At 45.9% G+C, this 18,751-nt stretch overlaps 2 protein-coding genes across 2 annotated transcripts in view; one reads left to right on the top strand and one right to left on the bottom strand.

The window, feature by feature from the left end:
* Window positions 1–1,928: 1,928 nt before the first annotated feature.
* Window positions 1,929–8,503, top strand: TRMT112 (tRNA methyltransferase activator subunit 11-2). Its single transcript, XM_060758551.2, has 4 exons — window positions 1,929–2,080; window positions 4,682–4,783; window positions 4,962–5,054; window positions 8,017–8,503. Exons 1-4 carry the CDS (start codon window positions 2,000–2,002, stop codon window positions 8,116–8,118), a joined length of 378 nt encoding a protein of 125 aa, XP_060614534.1. The 5' UTR covers window positions 1,929–1,999; the 3' UTR covers window positions 8,119–8,503.
* Window positions 8,504–11,228: 2,725 nt separating this feature from the next.
* ESRRA (estrogen related receptor alpha) overlaps window positions 11,229–18,751 on the bottom strand; it is a 41,355-nt gene continuing 33,832 nt past the window's right edge. The window contains exon 7 of the mRNA XM_067472487.1: window positions 11,229–15,131. Coding sequence (XP_067328588.1) covers window positions 14,884–15,131 — 248 coding nt within the window. The 3' untranslated portion in view covers window positions 11,229–14,883. The remainder of the gene's footprint in view (window positions 15,132–18,751) is intronic.

The raw sequence follows: 18,751 nt of genomic DNA, 5'->3' as shown, positions 1-18,751 counted from the left end.
AAAGCTATTCAATGCTAAGGCTTTAAAGCTGTAAGGCTATTCAATGCTAAGGATTCATCCAGTCAGGAAGCAGCCAGGGTTTCAAGCTGTAAGGGTATTCAATGCTAAGGATTCCCCCCAGGCAAGAAGCAGCCAGGTTTTGATGCTGCAAGTCTATTCAATGCTAAGTTTCCCCCATTCAGGAAACAGCCAGGTTTTGAAGCTGCAAGGCTATTCAATGCTAAGGATTCCCCCAGGCAGGAAGCAGACAGGCTTTGAAGCTGCAAGGCTATTCAATGCTAAGGATTCCCCCAGGCAAGTGTCAGACAGGCTTTGAAGCTGCAAGGCTATTCAATGCTAAGGATTCCCCCAGGCAGGAAGCAGCCAGGTTTTGAAGCTGCAAGGCTATTCAATGCTGTAAGGCATTCAATAGCTGTACGGCTATTCAATGCTAAGGATTCCCCTCCCCAGACAGGAGACAGCCAAGCTTTGAAGCCACAAGGCTATTCGATGCTAAGGATCCCCCCCCCAGACAGGAGACAGCCAGGCTTTGAAGCTGCAAGACTATTGAATGCTAAGGATTCCCCTCCGCAGACAGGAGACAGCCAGTTTTTGAAGCTGCAAGGCTTTTCAATCCTAAGGATTCCCCCCCCCAGACAGGAGACAGCCAGGCTTTGAAGCTGCAAGGGTATTCAATGCTAAGGATTCCCCCAGGCTGGAAGAAGCCAGGCTTTGAAGCTGCAAGGCTATTCAATGCTAAGGATTTCCACCCAGGCTTTGAAGCTGCAAGGCTATTCAATGCTAAGGATTTCCCCCCAGGCTTTGAAGCTGCAAGGCTATTCAATGCTAAGGATTTCCACCCAGGCTTTGAAGCTGCAAGGCTATTCAATGCTAAGGATTTCCCCCCAGGCTTTGAAACTGCAAGGCTATTCAATGCTAAGGATTTCCACCCAGGCTTTGAAGCTGCAAGGCTATTTAATGCTAAGGATTTCCACCCAGGCTTTGAAGCTGCAAGGCTATTCAATGCTAAGGATTTCCCCCCAGGCTTTGAAGCTGCAAGGCTATTCAATGCTAAGGATTTCCACCCAGGCTTTGAAGCTGCAAGGCTATTCAGTGCTAAGGATTTCCACCCAGGCTTTGAAGCTGCAAGGCTATTCAATGCTAAGGATTTCCACCCAGGCTTTGAAGCTAAAAGGCTATTCAATACTAAAGATTCCCCCAGGCAGGAAGCAGCCAAGCTTTGAAGCTGCAAGGCTTTGAAGCTGCAAGGAAATATTAGGGTTAGATATGAGAATAATATCATAATAATCGGTTCAGGGAAGTATAGTATAATAATAATAATACTCAAGAATCAATCAAAAATTAGTTCAAAAAGATATAATAATACTCGAGGCATTGGTTCAAGAAGATATAATAATATTGTAATAGTATAATGCTCTAGAAATGGTTCAAGAAGATCTAATTCCTGACACGAAACAATCGGGGCCAGCTAAAACCTCCCAACAAAGGATTCCCCCAGGCAGCAACCAGCCAGGCTTTGAAGCTGCAAGGCCATTCAATGCTAATCAAAGTGGCCAATTGCAACATTCCCACTTGCCTCAAGCAGACAAGAGTTCTTTCTCCCACCCTGGGCATTATTCTACTAAAACAAACAAACAAATAATCATAAATAATTATTATTTTATTGAAACATTTCGTTGATATTATATTTTATATATAGAACATTGTATATGTTATATTAACATTGCATTTTAATATTATATTTATTTATATATTTTATTTCATTTATTTAAATATTTAAATAGTGGGGATGTTGGTTTAAATGAAATATTACAACCCGGAACGGTGTCGCATTTAGATCTGGTTTCCCGTACATTCGATATTAGCGTTGCACTAACTCACCGGAAGTGTGTCGAAATTAGCCGCCGGAAGTGAGAGGAAAAAGGGGGCGTTAGAGCGGTGGAGTGGCGGCACGCATGCGCAGACGGTTTCCCGGCCCGGCCACCGGCGTCGTGCGAGGATGAAGCTTTTGACGCACAACATGCTGACTTCTCACGTGCGGGGCGTGAAGCCCGGCGGCGGCTTCCCTCTTCGCATTCAGGTGAGGGCGGGGCGTTCCCAGGCCACGCCCCCTTGATTAGCATTGAATGGCCTTGTACCTTCAAAGCCTGGTTTCTTCCTGCCTGAAGAAGTCCTTTGTTGGGATGTGTTAACAGGAATAAGCCAGGCTTTGAAGCCGCAAGGCTGAAATAATCTTCAAATCTATGGGGAATTTGGGGCAAATCCTACGCTGTGTTGCTGTGAGGATTTCCAGGTTGCCTGGCCATGTTCCAGAAGCATTCTCTCCTGATGTTTCGCCCACATCTATGACAGGCATCCTCAGAGGTTGTGAGGTTTGTTGGAAACTAGGACAATGGGGTTGATATATCTGTGGTGGGAGAAAGAACTCTTGTCTGTTGGAGGCAAGTGTGGATGCTGTAATTCGCCATCTTGATTATAGCAAAGAATGGCCTTGTATCTTCAAAGCCTAGCTGCTTCCTGCCTGAGGAAGTCCTTTGTTGGGATGTGTTAACAGGAAGAAGCCAGGCTTTGAAGCTGCGAGGCCATTTATTGCTAATCAAGGTGGCCAATTGCAGCATCCGCACTTGCCTCCAACAGACAAGAGTTCTTTCTCCCACCCTGGACATTATTCCCCCAGGCAGAAACCAGCCAGTCTGTGAAGCTGCGAGGCCATTCAGTGCTTATCAAGGTGGCCAATTGCCGCATCCGCACTTGCCTCCAACAGACAAGAGTTCTTTCTCCCACCCTGGACATTATTTCCCCGGGCAGAAACCAGCCAAGTTTTTAAGCTGCAAGGCCATTCAGTGCTAATCAAGGTGGCCAATTGCAGCATCCACACTTGCCTCCAACAGACAAGAGTTCTTTGAAGGTCCAAGGTGAGAGAAAGAACTCGGTGATAGTATGATAGGTGTGTACGGAAGCTCCGAGCGTTACGGAGATGCCGCAAACGCGGCTGGGAAAAGCGAAGAGAGGGAGCGGAGGGAGAGCGGGGAGAGCAAAGGAAGGATAGAAAGGAGGGGATGCTTGGGGTAAGGGTTAGGGCAGGGTTAGGGGTTAGGGTTAGGGGTTTCAAACTGCCAACCTAGCAGTTTATATAATATTATATTAAGGGCCGCTCAGTGGCACAGCGGGTTAAACCGCTGAACTTGCTGACCGAAAGGTCGGCGGTTCAAATCCAGGGAGTGGCGTGAGCGTCCGCTATTAGCAGTTCGAAAAGCATGCAAATGTGAGTAGATCAATAGATCTGGTGAGAAGGTAACGGCGTTCCATGCAGTCATGCTGGCCACCTGACCTAGGAGGACAACGCCAGCTCTTCGGCTTAGAAATGGAGATGAGCAGCAACCCCCAGAGTCGGACATGACTAGGTTTAATGTCAAGGAGAAATCTTTACCTTTACCTTTTACGGTTAGGGTTAGGGTAAGGTTTAGGGTTTGGGTTAGCGTAAGGTTTAGGGTTTGGGTAAGGGTTTGGGTAAGGGGTTAGGGTTACGATTCTGGTATGGTTCAGGATTAGGGTAAGGGTTAGGGTTTCACAATTAAAGAACTCTGGCATTCCTTCTATATTATCTATCTCCGGCCTGGCTTACATTAGCTAATAATAATAATAATAATAATAATAATAATAACAACATTATTATTATTATTATTATTAATTACATTAGCTAATAATAGTAATAATAATTACATTAGCTAATAATAGTAATAACATTAATAATAATAATTATTACATTAGCTAATAATAATAATAATAATAATAACTGCAAAAGGCCACCTGACTTGGATCTGTGCGCATCATTCGAAAATACATCATACAGTCCTAGACGCTTGGGAAGTGTTTGACTTGTGATTTTGTGATACGAAACCCAGCATAGAGATCTCGTTTGCTGTGACATACTGTGCTTTTGTGACAGTAAAATAATAATAATAATAATAACAATAATAATAATAATACATCACACAGTCCTAGACGCTTGGGAAAGGTTCGATTGTGATTTTGTGATATGAAATCCAGCATCTAGATCTTGTTTGTGATGACAAACTGTTTTTGTGTCAGTAAAATAATAATAATAATAATAATACATCACAGTCCTAGACGCTTGGGAAGGCTTCGACTTGTGATTTTGTGATACGAAATCCAGCATAAAGATCTCGTTTGCTGTGACATACTGTGCTTTTGTGTCAATATAATAATAATAATATCACACAGTCCTAGACGCTTGGGAAGGGTTCGACTTGTGATTTTGTGATACGAAATCCAGCATCTAGATCTCATTTGCTGTGACATACTGTGCTTTTGTGTCAGTAAAATAATAATAATAATAATAATAATAATAATACATCACAGTCCTAGACGCTTGGGAAGGGTTCGACTTGTGATTTTGTGATACTAAATCCAGCATATAGCTCTCGTTTGCTGTGATATACTGTGCTTTTGTGTCAGTAAAATAATAATAATAATAATAATAATAATAATAATACATCACACAGTCCTAGACGCTTGGGAAGGGTTCGACTTGTGATTTTGTGATACGAAATCCAGTATATAGATCTCGTTTGCTGTGACATACTGTGCTTTTGTGTCAATAATAATAATAATAATAATAATAATAATATTTTTTTTTCTCTCCATTTTCTTTGCACAGGCCACAGAGGTCAAGGTGAACAATGTCGATTTCAATCCAGAGTTCACTGCCCGGATGGTGCCCAAAGTGGAGTGGGGAGCCTTGGTGGAAGCTGCAGAGAGTGTGAGTCGGGTCCTCCTGCCATTCATTACACTATGTAACAAAATCTGAAAAATTTTCTATTCCCAGTTTGAAAATTTTATTTCCTGTTTAATTGTGTGTTACTTACTTGGAACCCTTTGCTCCATTGTTTCCCATTCTTTAGAACCTCGGATCATTGTTTTACCTTTTTTTTTTGCAGTTGGGTCATCGGTCGGACCTCCCTGCTGAGCCCATCCCTGACTATGAGAGCAATGAGGATTTTCTCCGGAAAGTACATCATGTGTTGATGGAGGTAAGGGATCTCTTCATCGTCCCAGGTTCCTGCATCCTCATCTGTTGCCCAAAATCAGAGAATTGGAAGGAACTACAATGGTCTTCTAGTGGTGGCACAACAGGTTAAACCATTGAACTTGCTGACTTAAAGATTGGCAGTTTGAAGCCGTTGGTAAAGGTGAGCTCCCACTGTTAGCCCTAGCTCTTGCCAACCTAGCAGTTTGAAAACATGCAAATGTGAGTAGATCAATAGGTACTGCTTTTGTATGGTGCCATACAATATCTCCCCGTTTAAACAGTGCCTAATTTCTCTACTCACAGCTATTTTTGAACTGCTTAGGTGGACAGTAAGCTGGGCTGAAGGTCGGGTGCTCACCCTGATCTGGGCTCGAACTCCCAATCTTTCGGTTGGGAAAGATCTCTTGCCGTTAGTGATTAAAGCCTGGCCCTTAACGTTAAGCCGGTGAATCTGCTGACCTAAAGATTGGAAGTTCGAAGCCGTAGGTCTGGATGAGGTCCCGCTGTTAGCCCTAGCTCTTCCCAACCTAGAAGTTTGAAAACAAGCAAATGTGAGTAGCTCAATAGGTACTGCTTTTGTATGGTGCCATACAATATCTCCCCAGTTTAAGCAGTGTCTAATTTCTCTACTCACATTTATATGTTTTCAAACTGCTAGGTTGGCAAGAGCTAGGGCTAACAGCGGGAGCTCACCTTGTAACTTTACGTTCCGGATAACCCTCGTACCATGCAAACTTCGCACTTGGAGGGAAATGGAATGAGGACGATCATCTCTCCCCATTTGAGCAGTGCCTAATTTCTCTACTCACAGCTATTTTTGAACTGCTTAGGTGGACAGTAAGCTGGGCTGAAGGTCGGGTGCTCACCCTGACCCAGGCTCGAACTCCCAATCTTTCAGTTGTGAAAGATCTCTTGCTGTTAGTGATTAAAGCCTGGTCCTTACCATTAAACCATTGAATCTGCTGACTTAAACGTTGGTGTTTTGAAGCCGCAGGTCTGGGTGAGCTCCCGCTGTTAGCCCTAGATCTTACCAACCTAGCAGTTTGAAAACATGCAAATGTGAGTAGATCAATAGGTACTGCTTTTGTATGGTGCCATACAATATCTCCCCATTTAAGCAGTGTCTAATTTCTCTACTCACAGCTATTTCTGAACTGCTTAGGTGGACAGTAAGCTGGGCTGAAGGTCGGGTGCTCACCCTGACCCAGGCTCGAACTCCCAATCTTTCAGTTGGGAAAGATTTCTTGCTGTTAGTGATTAAAGCCTGGCCCTTATCATTAAACCAGTGAAACTGCTGACCTAAAGGTTGGCACTTCGAAGCCGCGGGTCTGGGTGAGCTTCTGCTGTTAGCCCTAGCTCCTGCCAACCTAGCAGTTTGAAAACATGCAAATATGAGTAGCTCAATAGGTACTGCTTTTAATCTGCAGTTCGAAGCCGCAGGTTTGGGTGAGCTCCCGCTGTTAGCCCTAGCTCTTACCAACCTAGCAGTTTGAAAACATGCAAATGTGAGTAGCTCAATAGGTACTGCTCTTGTATGGTGCCATACAATATCTCCCTGTTTAAGCGGTGCCTAATTTCTCTACTCACAGCTATTTTTGAACTCCTTAGGTGGACAGTAAGCTGGGCTGAAGGTCGGGTGCTCACCCTGACCCGGGCTCGAACTCCCAACCTTTCAGTTGGGAAAGATCTCTACTCACAGCTATTTTTGAACTGCTTAGGTGGACAGTAAGCTGGACTGAAGGTCGGGTGCTTACCCTGACCTGGGCTCGAACTCCCAACCTTTCAGTTGGGAAAGATCTCTACTCACAGCTATTTTTGAACTGCTTAGGTGGACAGTAAGCTGGGCTGAAGGTCGGGTGCTCACCCTGACCCGGGCTCGAACTCCCAACCTTTCAGTTGGGAAAGATCTCTACTCACAGCTATTTTTGAACTGCTTAGGTGGACAGTAAGCTGGACTGAAGGTCGGGTGCTTACCCTGACCTGGGCTCGAACTCCCAACCTTTCAGTTGGGAAAGATCTCTACTCACAGCTATTTCTGAACTGCTTAGGTGGACAGTAAGCTGGGCTGAAGGTCGGGTGCTCACCCTGACCCGGGCTCGAACTCCCAACCTTTCAGTTGGGAAAGATCTCTACTCACAGCTGTTTTTGAACTGCTTAGGTGGACAGTAAGCTGGGCTGAAGGTCGGGTGCTCACCCTGACCCGGGCTCGAACTCCCAACCTTTCAGTTGGGAAAGATCTCTACTCACAGCTGTTTTTGAACTGCTTAGGTGGACAGTAAGCTGGGCTGAAGGTCGGGTGCTCACCCTGACCCGGGCTCGAACTCCCAACCTTTCAGTTGGGAAAGATCTCTACTCACAGCTGTTTTTGAACTGCTTAGGTGGACAGTAAGCTGGGCTGAAGGTCGGGTGCTCACCCTGACCCGGGCTCGAACTCCCAACCTTTCAGTTGGGAAAGATCTCTACTCACAGCTATTTTTGAACTCCTTAGGTGGACAGTAAGCTGGGCTGGAGGTCGGGTGCTCACCCTGACCCGGGATCGAACTCCCAACCTTTTAGTTGGGAAAGATCTCTACTCACAGCTATTTTTGAACTGCTTAGGTGGACAGTAAGCTGGGCTGAAGGTCGGGTGCTTACCCTGACCTGGGCTCGAACTCCCAACCTTTCAGTTGGGAAAGATCTCTTGCTGTTAGTGATTAAAGCCTGGCCCTTACCATTAAACCGTTTAATCTGCTGACTTAAAGGTTGGCAGTTTGAAGCCGCAGGTCTGGGTGAGCTCCCGCTGTTAGCCCTAGCACTTGCCAACCTAGCAGTTTGGCAGAAGCTGGGTCTAACAGTGGGAGCTCAGCCCGCTCCTCAGATTCAAACTGCCGACCTTTGGGTCAGCAAATTCAGCAGCTCAGCGGTTTAACCCACTGGCCCACTGAATTCTAGTTCCACGTCATCAAATGTTTCTTCTTTTGCAGGTGGAGGTGATGGAAGGTGTATTGAAATGCCCAGACACGGGGCGCGAGTTTCCCATCACAAAGGGAATCCCCAATATGTTGCTGAGCGAAGAGGAGACATGAATAATATTGATCTCAATGGGAGGAGGACCCCTTTGTTTGTGTGGAAAGGGCACCCCTCTTAATCTTTCTTTAGGGGAAAGGTGTTTGAAAGAACCCTCTCAAGGGTAGTTATTAGGCATGTGCAATCCATGGTTCTAAATTCATTTCATTATAAACGACAGTTCCTAATTGGTTATGTCAAAAAAAAAAATCAATAATGAAATAATAATGAAATTTTGGAAGTTTTGTTAAGAGTTCTAAAATTTTCACCACCAGCGCCCCCTAGTTTTCACCATTAGAACTTTAGTTTTGTAAGTACTTTAGAACCATTTAGAAGCATGGATTGCACATGCCCAGTAGTTATGTTTCTTTGTATGTGTATAAATAAATGCAAGTGCTTGTTTAACTCTGTGGTGCTCTCCTTGCCTTTCATCTTATTGTCTGGCATTCGATTTTTTTGAAATACTGCAAATGCTCTGGTTTTTTACATTTATTTAGTGTCAAAAGCATTGCATAAAATAGTTGATCAAAAATGATAAAATAATTGATCTAAAACTGATAAAATAAAGGGATCACAAGCTGCTATATAGTTTTAGACCCAAAACGAGCAACAGCTACTGCATCGTCTGTAGCTTTCAACAATTCTTCCTCTGTGCGTGAGGCAGGGTATTGTGAACAAGCATACAGATGCAGAGTTGTTTGTTCTGCTCCACAGTCGCACAAGTTCAACCATTTCCAAGCTCCCTGTTTGAGTAGTGATGGCAAGATCGTCCGCATAGATGGATTAGGAGTCAGCTGGTTTCCCCTGTAATAGGCAGTAAGAGCACCTAAAACTTCGGAGAGCTTCTGTTCAACCATTTCCAAGCTCCATGTTTGAGTGGTGATGGCAAGATCGTCCGCATATATGGATTAGGAATCAGCTGGTTTCCCCTGTAATAGGCAGTAAGAGCACCTAAAGCTTTGGAGAGTTTCTGTTCAACCATTTCCAAGCTCCCTGTTTGAGTGGTGATGGCAAGATCGTCCGCATAGATAGATTAGGAATCAGCTGGTTTTCCCTGTAATAGGCAGTAAGAGCACCTAAAGCTTCGGAGAGCTTCTGTTCAATGATTTCCAAGCTCCCTGTTTGAGTGGTGATGGCAAGATCGTCCGTATAGATGGATTAGGAATCAGCTGGTTTTCCCTGTAATAGGCAGTAAGAGCACCTAAAGCTTCGGAGAGCTTCTGTTCAACCATTTCCAAGCTCCCTGTTTGAGTGGTGATGGCAAGATCGTCCGTATAGATGGATTAGGAATCAGCTGGTTTCCCCTGTAATAGGCAGTAAGAGCACCTAAAACTTCAGAGAGTTTCTGTTCAACCATTTCCAAGCTCCCTGTTTGAGTGGTGATGGCAAGATCGTCCGCATAGATGGATTAGGAATCAGCTGGTTTTCCCTGTAATAGGCAGTAAGAGCATCTAAAGCTTCGGAGAGCTTCTGTTCAACCATTTCCAAGCTCCCTGTTTGAGTGGTGATGGCAAGATCGTCCGCATAGATGGATTAGGAATCAGCTGGTTTTCCCTGTAATAGGCAGTAAGAGCATCTAAAGCTTCGGAGAGCTTCTGTTCAACCATTTCCAAGCTCCCTGTTTGAGTGGTGATGGCAAGATCGTCCGCATAGATGGATTAGGAATCAGCTGGTTTTCCCTGTAATAGGCACTAAGAGCATCTAAAGCTTTGGAGAGCTTCTGTTCAATGATTTCCAAGCTCCCTGTTTGAGTGGTGTGACGATGTGTAAATTTTATTCCTTTGGTTATGTGTAGTTTGGACAGTGGTTTAGGGATGGTAAGTATGTAAGATTATGTTTTGTTGGAGAGAGTGGCTTGGCGTTAGCTGAGTTGCCATAGCAACGGGGGCGGAGCCAACTATCACTTCACGGCGCAGCTTTTTGAAAGTGGCAGTCTGTGGCCGGTGAGCTACAGGAAGGGACTGATTTCTCTAGTGGGAGAAACAGGGAATTAGTCAGTACGCCAGCAAGCTACTGAGTGAACTGAATCTTTTGGTGGAGATTCAGGGAATGTGTCTGTAGCCAGTGTGCTATAGGGAAAGACTGAATCTCTTGGTGGAGATTCAGGGAATCAATTGGTGACCAAGTGGTTGCAGAGAAGGACCCGGTACAGGGGGTTGTTGATTCTAAATTAAGAATCAAGGTTTGGCTGGGTTTAAGCCTGTTGTGCCAGCTGTGAAACCTTATGAAGTGTTTGCCTGAGTTTACTCATGAAACCTTTCCAATGTATCCATCAAGATTTGTGCCTCTTTTGAAGAACAGTTATACATTGTTATACTCCTGTTAAAATAAACTTGTTACTGTTTTCCTCAAGCCTTGCCTGATACAGTTGCTCCTAAGTGGAACAGCCTGTAATAGTAAAGTCAAGCCAAGAAAGTAAACGCTACGCTATCAAGTGAATAAAGCCTTCTGTAATTAACAGTCCCTTTATAAAATAGCTCCTAGGTTGATATTGATCGTTGTCCAGCTTCCCTCATAGATTAGGTGGCAGTGGGTGCTTTACCACACGCACCTTCACAATTGGTGGCATTTGGTGGCATTAAAACGGTCATTGTTACAATTGGTGGCAGCAGTTTAACGACTCCTTTACAAGTGGTGATGGCAAGATCGTCCGTATAGATGGATTAGGAATCAGCTGGTTTTCCCTGTAATAGGCAGTAAGAGCACCTAAAGCTTCGGAGAGCTTCTGTTCAACCATCTCAAAACACCCTGCTTGAGCTGTCTTCAGAAAAGGCAGATGCTTTGAAAGGCAGCAGATCACAGAAGCTGTCTTCATAGACCTGTCAGTGGCTTATGAGAAAAATGTATAGTATAACAAAGGACGACCACCTCACCCACCTCGTAGGAAACCTGCTACAAAACAGGAGCTTTTTTGTTGAGTTCCAGGGCCGGAGAAGCAGATGGCGGAAACAGAAGAACGGCCTGCCTCAGGGGAGCGTGCTCGCTCCATCCATGTTCAACATCTACACAAATGACCAGCCACTGCCAGAAGGGACAGAGAGCTTCATCTATGCTGATGATCGTGCCATCACCACATACATACATACAAGAAATATCGCATACACACAAGAAGACCACAACGAACAGTTCATAGGCTGCACAGCCAATTCTTTTTTTTAATTTGTTCCATAATAGAGCTCTCTATGAATGTGTATATGTAGCCGCCTATACACAAATCAGAGGTATTTATAATATGTACACACACATAATTTAATACAAAAACAAAACAAAAAAAATTTGCCAGCATCGACTTTTTCCCATTTTTGCCCTCCTTTTCCCCGTCAGGACAAGGAAAAGCAAGAACGGGGGTAGATCTTTTGTTTTTGTCTCTCTCTCTTTGCAATGAATATACAGTAAAATATATTGCTATGTACACAGCTCTCAAGTTTTAGGCCATGCAGCCTCCCTCCCTCCTTGATTTAGCATATGGCTGCCCCTCCCTTCTAGTCGTGAGACTACAATTCCCATCAGCCCTCAATAGGTAATTGTGAGGGATGTTGGGAACTGAAGTTCGACGACATAAAGGGGTGGCATGTTCTCCAGCCCCGGTTCACTGGGTCGGAAGAGTACTGAAGGGAGGTGAGAGGGTTATTATTATTATTATTAGTAGTAGTAATAGTACTATTATTATTATTGCTGTTGCTGCTGCTTTGGGCAGAAGATGGGGGTTGGCTTGATCTTGGGAATAATAGGGGTTATTTCTATTTTTTGGAGGGAGGAGGATGAGCTGCTCAGCCTCTTATGGCAGGAGAAAACGAGTACGTACATATGAAATTACACCTGAAAAATTAAAAAAAGCATAATTGCCTTTTTTTTAAACTATTGCTACGAGGGTATATTAAGTGAGAGAACTTTGCAGGATGGACGACTTCCCTTCTTCGGGAACGTGGGGCGGTCGAGTCCTCATCTCGACCCGCGGCACCTCCCAAAACGTTCAGGCCGTCGCCACGCAAAGCGCAACGTAAGACACTCTTCCCCTTTCCTGACGTAATAACGAAGACGATCCTTCCCTCTCCCAACATATATATTATTATTGCTTAATAGTGATAAATGTGTCCAGAGCTCGGCAAAGTTGACATCGCAAGGCTGGCTAGGGCAACTCCGAGCATATCCAGGCCGGCATCCCAATTTTTTCCCCCAAAGTTCGGAAAGCGAGGAGGGAGAGATGGCTTCCGTCGGGAAGGGGAAGAGGTTGGGGGGAAAACGTTTCCCTCCCCTGAGCGATACCCAAAGAAGATTCAGCACTAAAGAGACAGAAAGAAGGCCAACATATTACAGTAGAGGCTCGCTGATCTGACATACACATGTCGGATAAACAAAAAGTCGGATAATACAGAGTCTCCAACGGTTACCTGTCCGACATGGCGCTAGTCACCTAGAGTACTACAGTAGAGTCTCACTTATCCGACATAAATGGGCTAGCAGAAGGTCGGATAAACAAAAATGTCGGATAATAGGAGTTTCCTATTGTTACCTGTCCGACATGGTGCTAGACACCTAGAGTACTACAGTAGAGTCTCACTTATCCGACATAAGCGGGAAGCAGAATGTTGGATAAACAAAAACGTCGGATAATACGGAGTCTCCTACTGTTACCTGTCGGACGTGGCGCTAGACACCTAGAGTACTACAGTAGAGTCTTGCTTATCCGACATAAGCGGGGCAGCAGAACGTCGGATAAACAAAAACATCTGATAATACGGAGTCTCCCACTGTTACCTATCCGACGCGTCGCTAGACACCTAGAGTACTACAGTAGAGTCTTGCTTTTCCGACATAAGCGGGGCAGCAGAACATCGGATAAATGAAAATGTTGGATAATACGGAGTCTCCCAGTGTTACCTGTCCGACGTGGCATTAGACACCTAGAGTACTACAGTAGAGTCTCGCTTATCCGACATAAATGGGCTAGCAGAACATCGGATAAACAAAAGTGTCGGATAATACGGGGTCTCCTACTGTTACGTGTCCGACACAGCGCAAGATACCTAGAGTACTTAGGTAGATTCTTGCTTATCTGACATAAACGGGGCAGCAGAATGTCAGATAAACAAAAATGTCGGATAATACAGAGTCTCCCACTGCTACCTGTCCGATGTGGCGCTAGACACCTAGAGAGTACTACAGTAGAGTCTTGCTTATCTGACGTAAGCAGGGCAGCAGAACGACGGATAAACAAAAACGTTGGATAATACGGAGCCTCCCACTGTTACCTATCCGACGCAGTGCTAGACACCTAGAGTACTACAGTAGAGTCTCGCTTATCCGACATAAACGGGCCAGCAGAACATCGGATAAATGAAAATGTCGGATAATATGGGGTCTCCTACTGTCACCTGTCCGACGTCGGGCTAGACACCTAGAATACTACAGTAGAGTCTTGCTTATCCGACATAAATGGCCTAGCGGAACGTCGGATAAACGAAAATGTTGGATAATATGGAGTCTCCCACTGTTTCCTATCCGACGCGGTGCTAGACACCTAGAATACTACAGTAGAGTCTTGCTTATCCGACATAAGCGGGGCAGCAGAACGTTGGATAAACAAAAACGTCGGATAATATGGAGTCTCCTACTGTTACCTGTCCGACATGGCGCTAGACACCTAGAGTACTACAGTAGAGTCTTGCTTATCTGACATAAATGGGCTAGCAGAACGTCGGATAAACAAAAACGTCAGATAATACGGAGTCTCCTACTGTTACCTGTCCGACGTGGCGCTAGACACCTAGAATACTAACAACAGCGACTCAAAAGGTTAAGGCAAGGCAACGCCTCAGGGCTAGAGGGGTCCAGCAGGAAGTGCCCGGATGTGGAAGAGGAACGTGGAAACCGCAGAGTGAAAGAAGGACGCTTCCGTTTCCAGTCCGGCTTCTTTTCCCCGTTTCCTCCCTCTTCCTCCTCCTCCATGTCTTGCCTTTTTCACTTACTGGGAATGGAGAGAGAGTTGGGGAGCGCTCAAGGGAAAAAGCTAGAGGAAAAGCAGGGCGTTGGATAAGAGCGTCGGAATGTCGGATAAGTGAAGGTCGGATAAGCGAGACTCTACTGTATGTCCAAACGCGCCGTGTCTGATTTCCCACCTCATTCCCTGGAGCCATGAAGCTATGTTTTTAAATACCAGACTTTGGACTACAACTCCCATGAGCTGGGAATGATGGGAATGCTAGTTCAAACGGTTCTGCCTATCCTCCTTCGGTATACCCACCATGTTAAGGTGCATTTGGCTGGGCCCAGCCCAGAGCGGTGGAAGGTGTAGGATAGGAGGAGGCCCGAGACAGTAGTGTGTTTCGACGCTTTGCCGGTGATGAGAACGTCCAGTGTACCGCACACCCCGGTACACGCTCGTCCCTTTCTCCTCCTCGATGTGATGTGAATCAAATATGGCTTCCAAGCTAGAACTACAGTAGATAATACCCCTCCCCGCCCATTTTAATAATAAATTAAAATCAAAATATGGCTTCCAGTGTGAATGTCAACAAACTCTCTCCATCCCTCTTTCCCCTTTCAAGTGTCCTTCCCGTCCGGGTCTGGGTTTCCGACGGCTCTGTCCTTTCTCTCCCTGATACGTATTATCATCTTGGGTGAAGCAGTGGGCAATTAGTATATTTGCATACACTGAAATGCATTCGACATGATGCAGATGAGCAGGTGGCGGGGATCGGAGCGGGGACGCCACCCCGATGATCCGCCAATCCGTGTCGCGTTGGGCCGCGCCTCCTCCTGCCCTCTCTTCCAGCCCCGGACATTCAATCCATCATGGCCTCCAGCATCTCCAGGAAAAGCTTATGCATGGGGACCTTGCCCTCCAGTTTGAGGCTGTAGAAGTGGTGGAGGACGCGGGTGGCCGTCTGGCGCAGCAGCGGGAGCGTGAGGAGCAGGCGCCCGGCCCGGCGGGGCTCTTCGGGGCGCCGCGACGCTTCGTATTCCAAGAGAGCCTCGTGGAGCACGTCGCGGAGCCGCTGGACGGCCGCCATGTCCTCAATGTGCACAGAGTCTGGAGGAGAGGAGGAAGGCACACGCACAATCAAAAACGTTACAACTTAAAATATACACATATACAATAACAAAACAGTATATCATTACATATTATCATATATGAAGTCGTCTACAAAACAGGAGCTTTTTTTTTTTGTGTGTGTGTGTTTCAGGGCCAGAGAAGCCGATGGCGGAAACAGAAGAACGGACTGCCTCAGGGGAGTGTGCTCGCTCCATGCATGTTCAACATCTACACAAATGACCAGCCACTGCCAGAAGGGACAGAGAGCTTCATCTATGCTGATGATCGTGCCATTACTGCTCAAGCAGGGACCTTTGAGATGGTTGAACAGAAGCTCTCCGAAGCTCTAGGTGCTCTTACTGCCTACTACAGGGAAAACCAGCTGATTCCTAATCCATCTAAAACACAGACATGCGCCTTTCACCTTAAGAACAGACAAGCATCCCGAGCTCTGAGGATGACCTGGGAAGGAATCCCACTGGAGCATTGCAGCGCACCCAAATACCTGGGAGTCACTTTGGACCGTGCTCTGACCTACAAGAAGCATTGCCTGAACATCAAGCAAAAAGTGGGCGCTAGAAACAACATCATACGAAAGCTGACTGGCACAACCTGGGGATCACAACCAGACACAGTGAAGACATCTGCCCTTGCGCTATGCTACTCTGCTGCTGAGTATGCATGCCCAGTGTGGAACACATCTCACCACACTAAAACAGTGGATGTGGCTCTTAATGAGACATGCCGCATTATCATGGGGTGTCCGTGCCCTACACCACTGGAGAAATTACACTGCTTAGCCGGTATTGCACCACCTGACATCCGCCGGGAAGTAGCAGCCAATAGTGAAAGGACCAAGGCAGAGACATCTCCAGCTCATCCCCTGTTTGGGTATCAGCCAGCACGTCAACGACTTAAATCAAGACATAGTTTTCTTAGATCTACAGAGACACTCGCTGGAACACCCCAGCAAGCGAGAGTCCAAAAGTGGCAGGCCCAAACCCAGCACCTCAATTCATGGGTGATACCAGATGAGAGACTGCCCCCTGGGCACACAGAAGACTGGGCAACTTGGAAGGCGCTGAACAGACTGCGCTCTGGCACCACGAGATGCAGATCCAATCTTAAGAAATGGGGCTACAGGGTGGAATCCTCGGCATGCGAGTGCGGAGAAGAACAAACCACTGACCACCTGCTGCAATGCACCCTGAGCCCTGCCACATGCATGATGGAGGACCTCCTTGCGGCAACCCCAGAGGCACTCCAAGGGGCCAGATACTGGTCAAAGGACATTTAACCAAATACCAAATTTACAAAATCTGTGTGGTTTTTTTTTCTTTCTTTTTTTTTCTTTTTCTTTTTAATCCTTGTGTTTGTTTTGCTCTGTTAGAATTGTAATACAATGGTTGCTGATGACACGATAAATAAATATATCATATATGAACAGTAGTAATTATATTTAATATATCAGGATTACTATATTAGTATTATATATACTAATCTATAGAAATAAAAATGTAATGTTCGTTTGTGGTATTCACAGAACTCAAAAACCACTGGGGCAATTGCCACCAAATTTGGACACAAGACACCTAACAACCTAATGTATGTTCTCCACTTAAAAAACCCACGAAAACAAAAAGCAGAAAGGACTTCTGAACTGCATGTCTACAAAGGAGAAACTGCATGTTTACAAAGAGACCCATGGCCACGCCCCCTCCTCCTCCTCCCCTCCTCCTCCTCGCCGTTAAAGCTTGAGGAGCCAGGCGTGTGTGCATGCCCCCCCCCCCCACACACACACAAGCGAGAGTGGGCACCATGGCAGTGGAGGGGGAGGCTTGCCGCATGGAGCCCCTTCTCTTTCCCTGCTCTGCCAGGAGGGCGGTCTCCTCCTCCTCCTCCTCTTCCTCCTCCTCCACCTTTCCCTGTTGGAAGAGGCTGGCGGGTGCGGGAGGGACTTTCTGTAGAATCTTCTTTCTTTTTTAACTCTTTCCTTTCTGTCTGACCTGCTTGCCTGTCTCCGGCAACACGAGCACACATTTAACACACACACACACACACACACAGGAGGTAGCTGCCTCTGCCACACTCCACCTGAAAGGACTCCCTTCCCTTCTTTCCTCCCTCCCTCCCTTTCCTTTCCTTTTATTCCTTCCTTCCTTCTCCTTCCTTTCCTTCTTTCCCTCCTTCCCTTCCTTCCTGTCCCTCTTTTCTTCTTCCTTTCCTTCTTTTCCTCCCTCCCTTCCTTTCCTCCTTCTTTCCCTTTCTTCATTTCCTTCTCCTTCATTTCCTTCCCTCCCTCCTTTCTTCACCCTCCTCCTTCCTTTCCCTCCTTCTTTCCTTCTTTCCTGTCCCTCCTTTTTTCCCTTCCCTTCTTTCCCTCCTTCCCTTCCTTCCTGTCCCTCTTTTCTTCTTCCTTTTCTTCTTTTCCTCCCTCCCTTCCTTTCCTCCTTCTTTCCCTTTCTTCATTTCCTTCCCCTTCATTTCCTTCCCTCCCTCCTTTCTCTCCTTCCTTTCCTTCCTTCCTGTCCCTCCTTTCTTTTCCTTCCCTTCTTTCCCTCCTTCCCTTCCTTCCTGTCCCTCTTTTCTTCTTCCTTTCCTTCTTTCCCTCCCTCCCTTTCCTCCTTCTTTCCCTTTCTTCATTTCCTTCTCTTCATTTCCTTCCCTCCCTCCTTTCTTCACCCTCCTCCTTCCTTTCCCTCCTTCCTTTCCTTCCTTCCTGTCCCTCCTTTCTTTTCCTTCCCTTCTTTCCCTCCTTCCCTTCCTTCCTGTCCCTCTTTTCTTCTTCCTTTCCTCCTTCTTTCCCTTTCTTCATTTCCTTCCCCTTCATTTCCTTCCCTCCCTCCTTTCTTCACCCTCCACCTTCCTTTCCCTCCTTCCTTCTCCTTCCTTTCCTTCTTTCCCTCCTTCCCTTCCTTCCTGACCCTCTTTTCTTCTTCCTTTCCTTCTTTTCCTCCCTCCCTTCCTTTCCTACTTCTTTCCCTTTCTTCATTTCCTTCTCCTTCATTTCCTTCCCTCCCTCCTTTCTTCACCCTCCTCCTTCCTTTCCCTCCTTCCTTTCCTTCCTCCCTTCCTTCCTGTCCCTCCTTTCTTTTCCTTCCCTTCCTTCCTGTCCCTCTTTTCTTCTTCCTTTCCTTCTTTTCCTCCCTCCCTTCCTTTCCTCCTTCTTTCCCTTTCTTCATTTCCTTCCCCTTCATTTCCTTCCCTCCCTCCTTTCCTTCCTTCCTGTCCCTCCTTTCTTTTCCTTCCCTTCTTTCCCTCCCTCCTTCCTTCCATGTAAGATATAAATACAATATTTTATATATTGTTATATAGATTACTATATAATAGGTTACTCTCTCTCTCTCTCTCTCTCTATATATATATATAATATTACTATATAATACAAATTAAATGGAAGGGACAGTCAAGAAGTAACAAGGGAAAGAGGGGAAGGAAGGAGGGAAAGGGGGAGGGAAGGAAGGAGACAAGGAGGGAGGGAAAGAAGAAAGGAAAGAAAGAAAGGAAGAGAAGCAAGGAAGCAGAGAAGGAAATAAAAAAGTGAAAGGAAAAAGAGAGGGAGAGAAGGAGAGAAGGAATGAAAGACAGGGAGGGAGGGAGGGAGGGAGGGAGGGAAG

Source organism: Anolis sagrei, chromosome 12 (genome assembly GCF_037176765.1).
Source record: "Anolis sagrei isolate rAnoSag1 chromosome 12, rAnoSag1.mat, whole genome shotgun sequence".
Taxonomy (NCBI): Eukaryota; Metazoa; Chordata; class Lepidosauria; order Squamata; family Dactyloidae; genus Anolis; species Anolis sagrei.
This window is presented reverse-complemented; position numbering and strand designations above follow the sequence as displayed.

Coding starts and splice junctions, on each gene's coding strand:
- TRMT112 (XM_060758551.2), top strand. CDS start 2,000: ATGAAGCTTTTGACGCACAACATGCTGACTTCTCACGTGCGGGGCGTG. Junction 2,081..4,681: donor GCTTCCCTCTTCGCATTCAG/GTGAGGGCGGGG, acceptor TTCTTTGCACAG/GCCACAGAGGTCAAGGTGAA. Junction 5,055..8,016: donor TACATCATGTGTTGATGGAG/GTAAGGGATCTC, acceptor CTTCTTTTGCAG/GTGGAGGTGATGGAAGGTGT.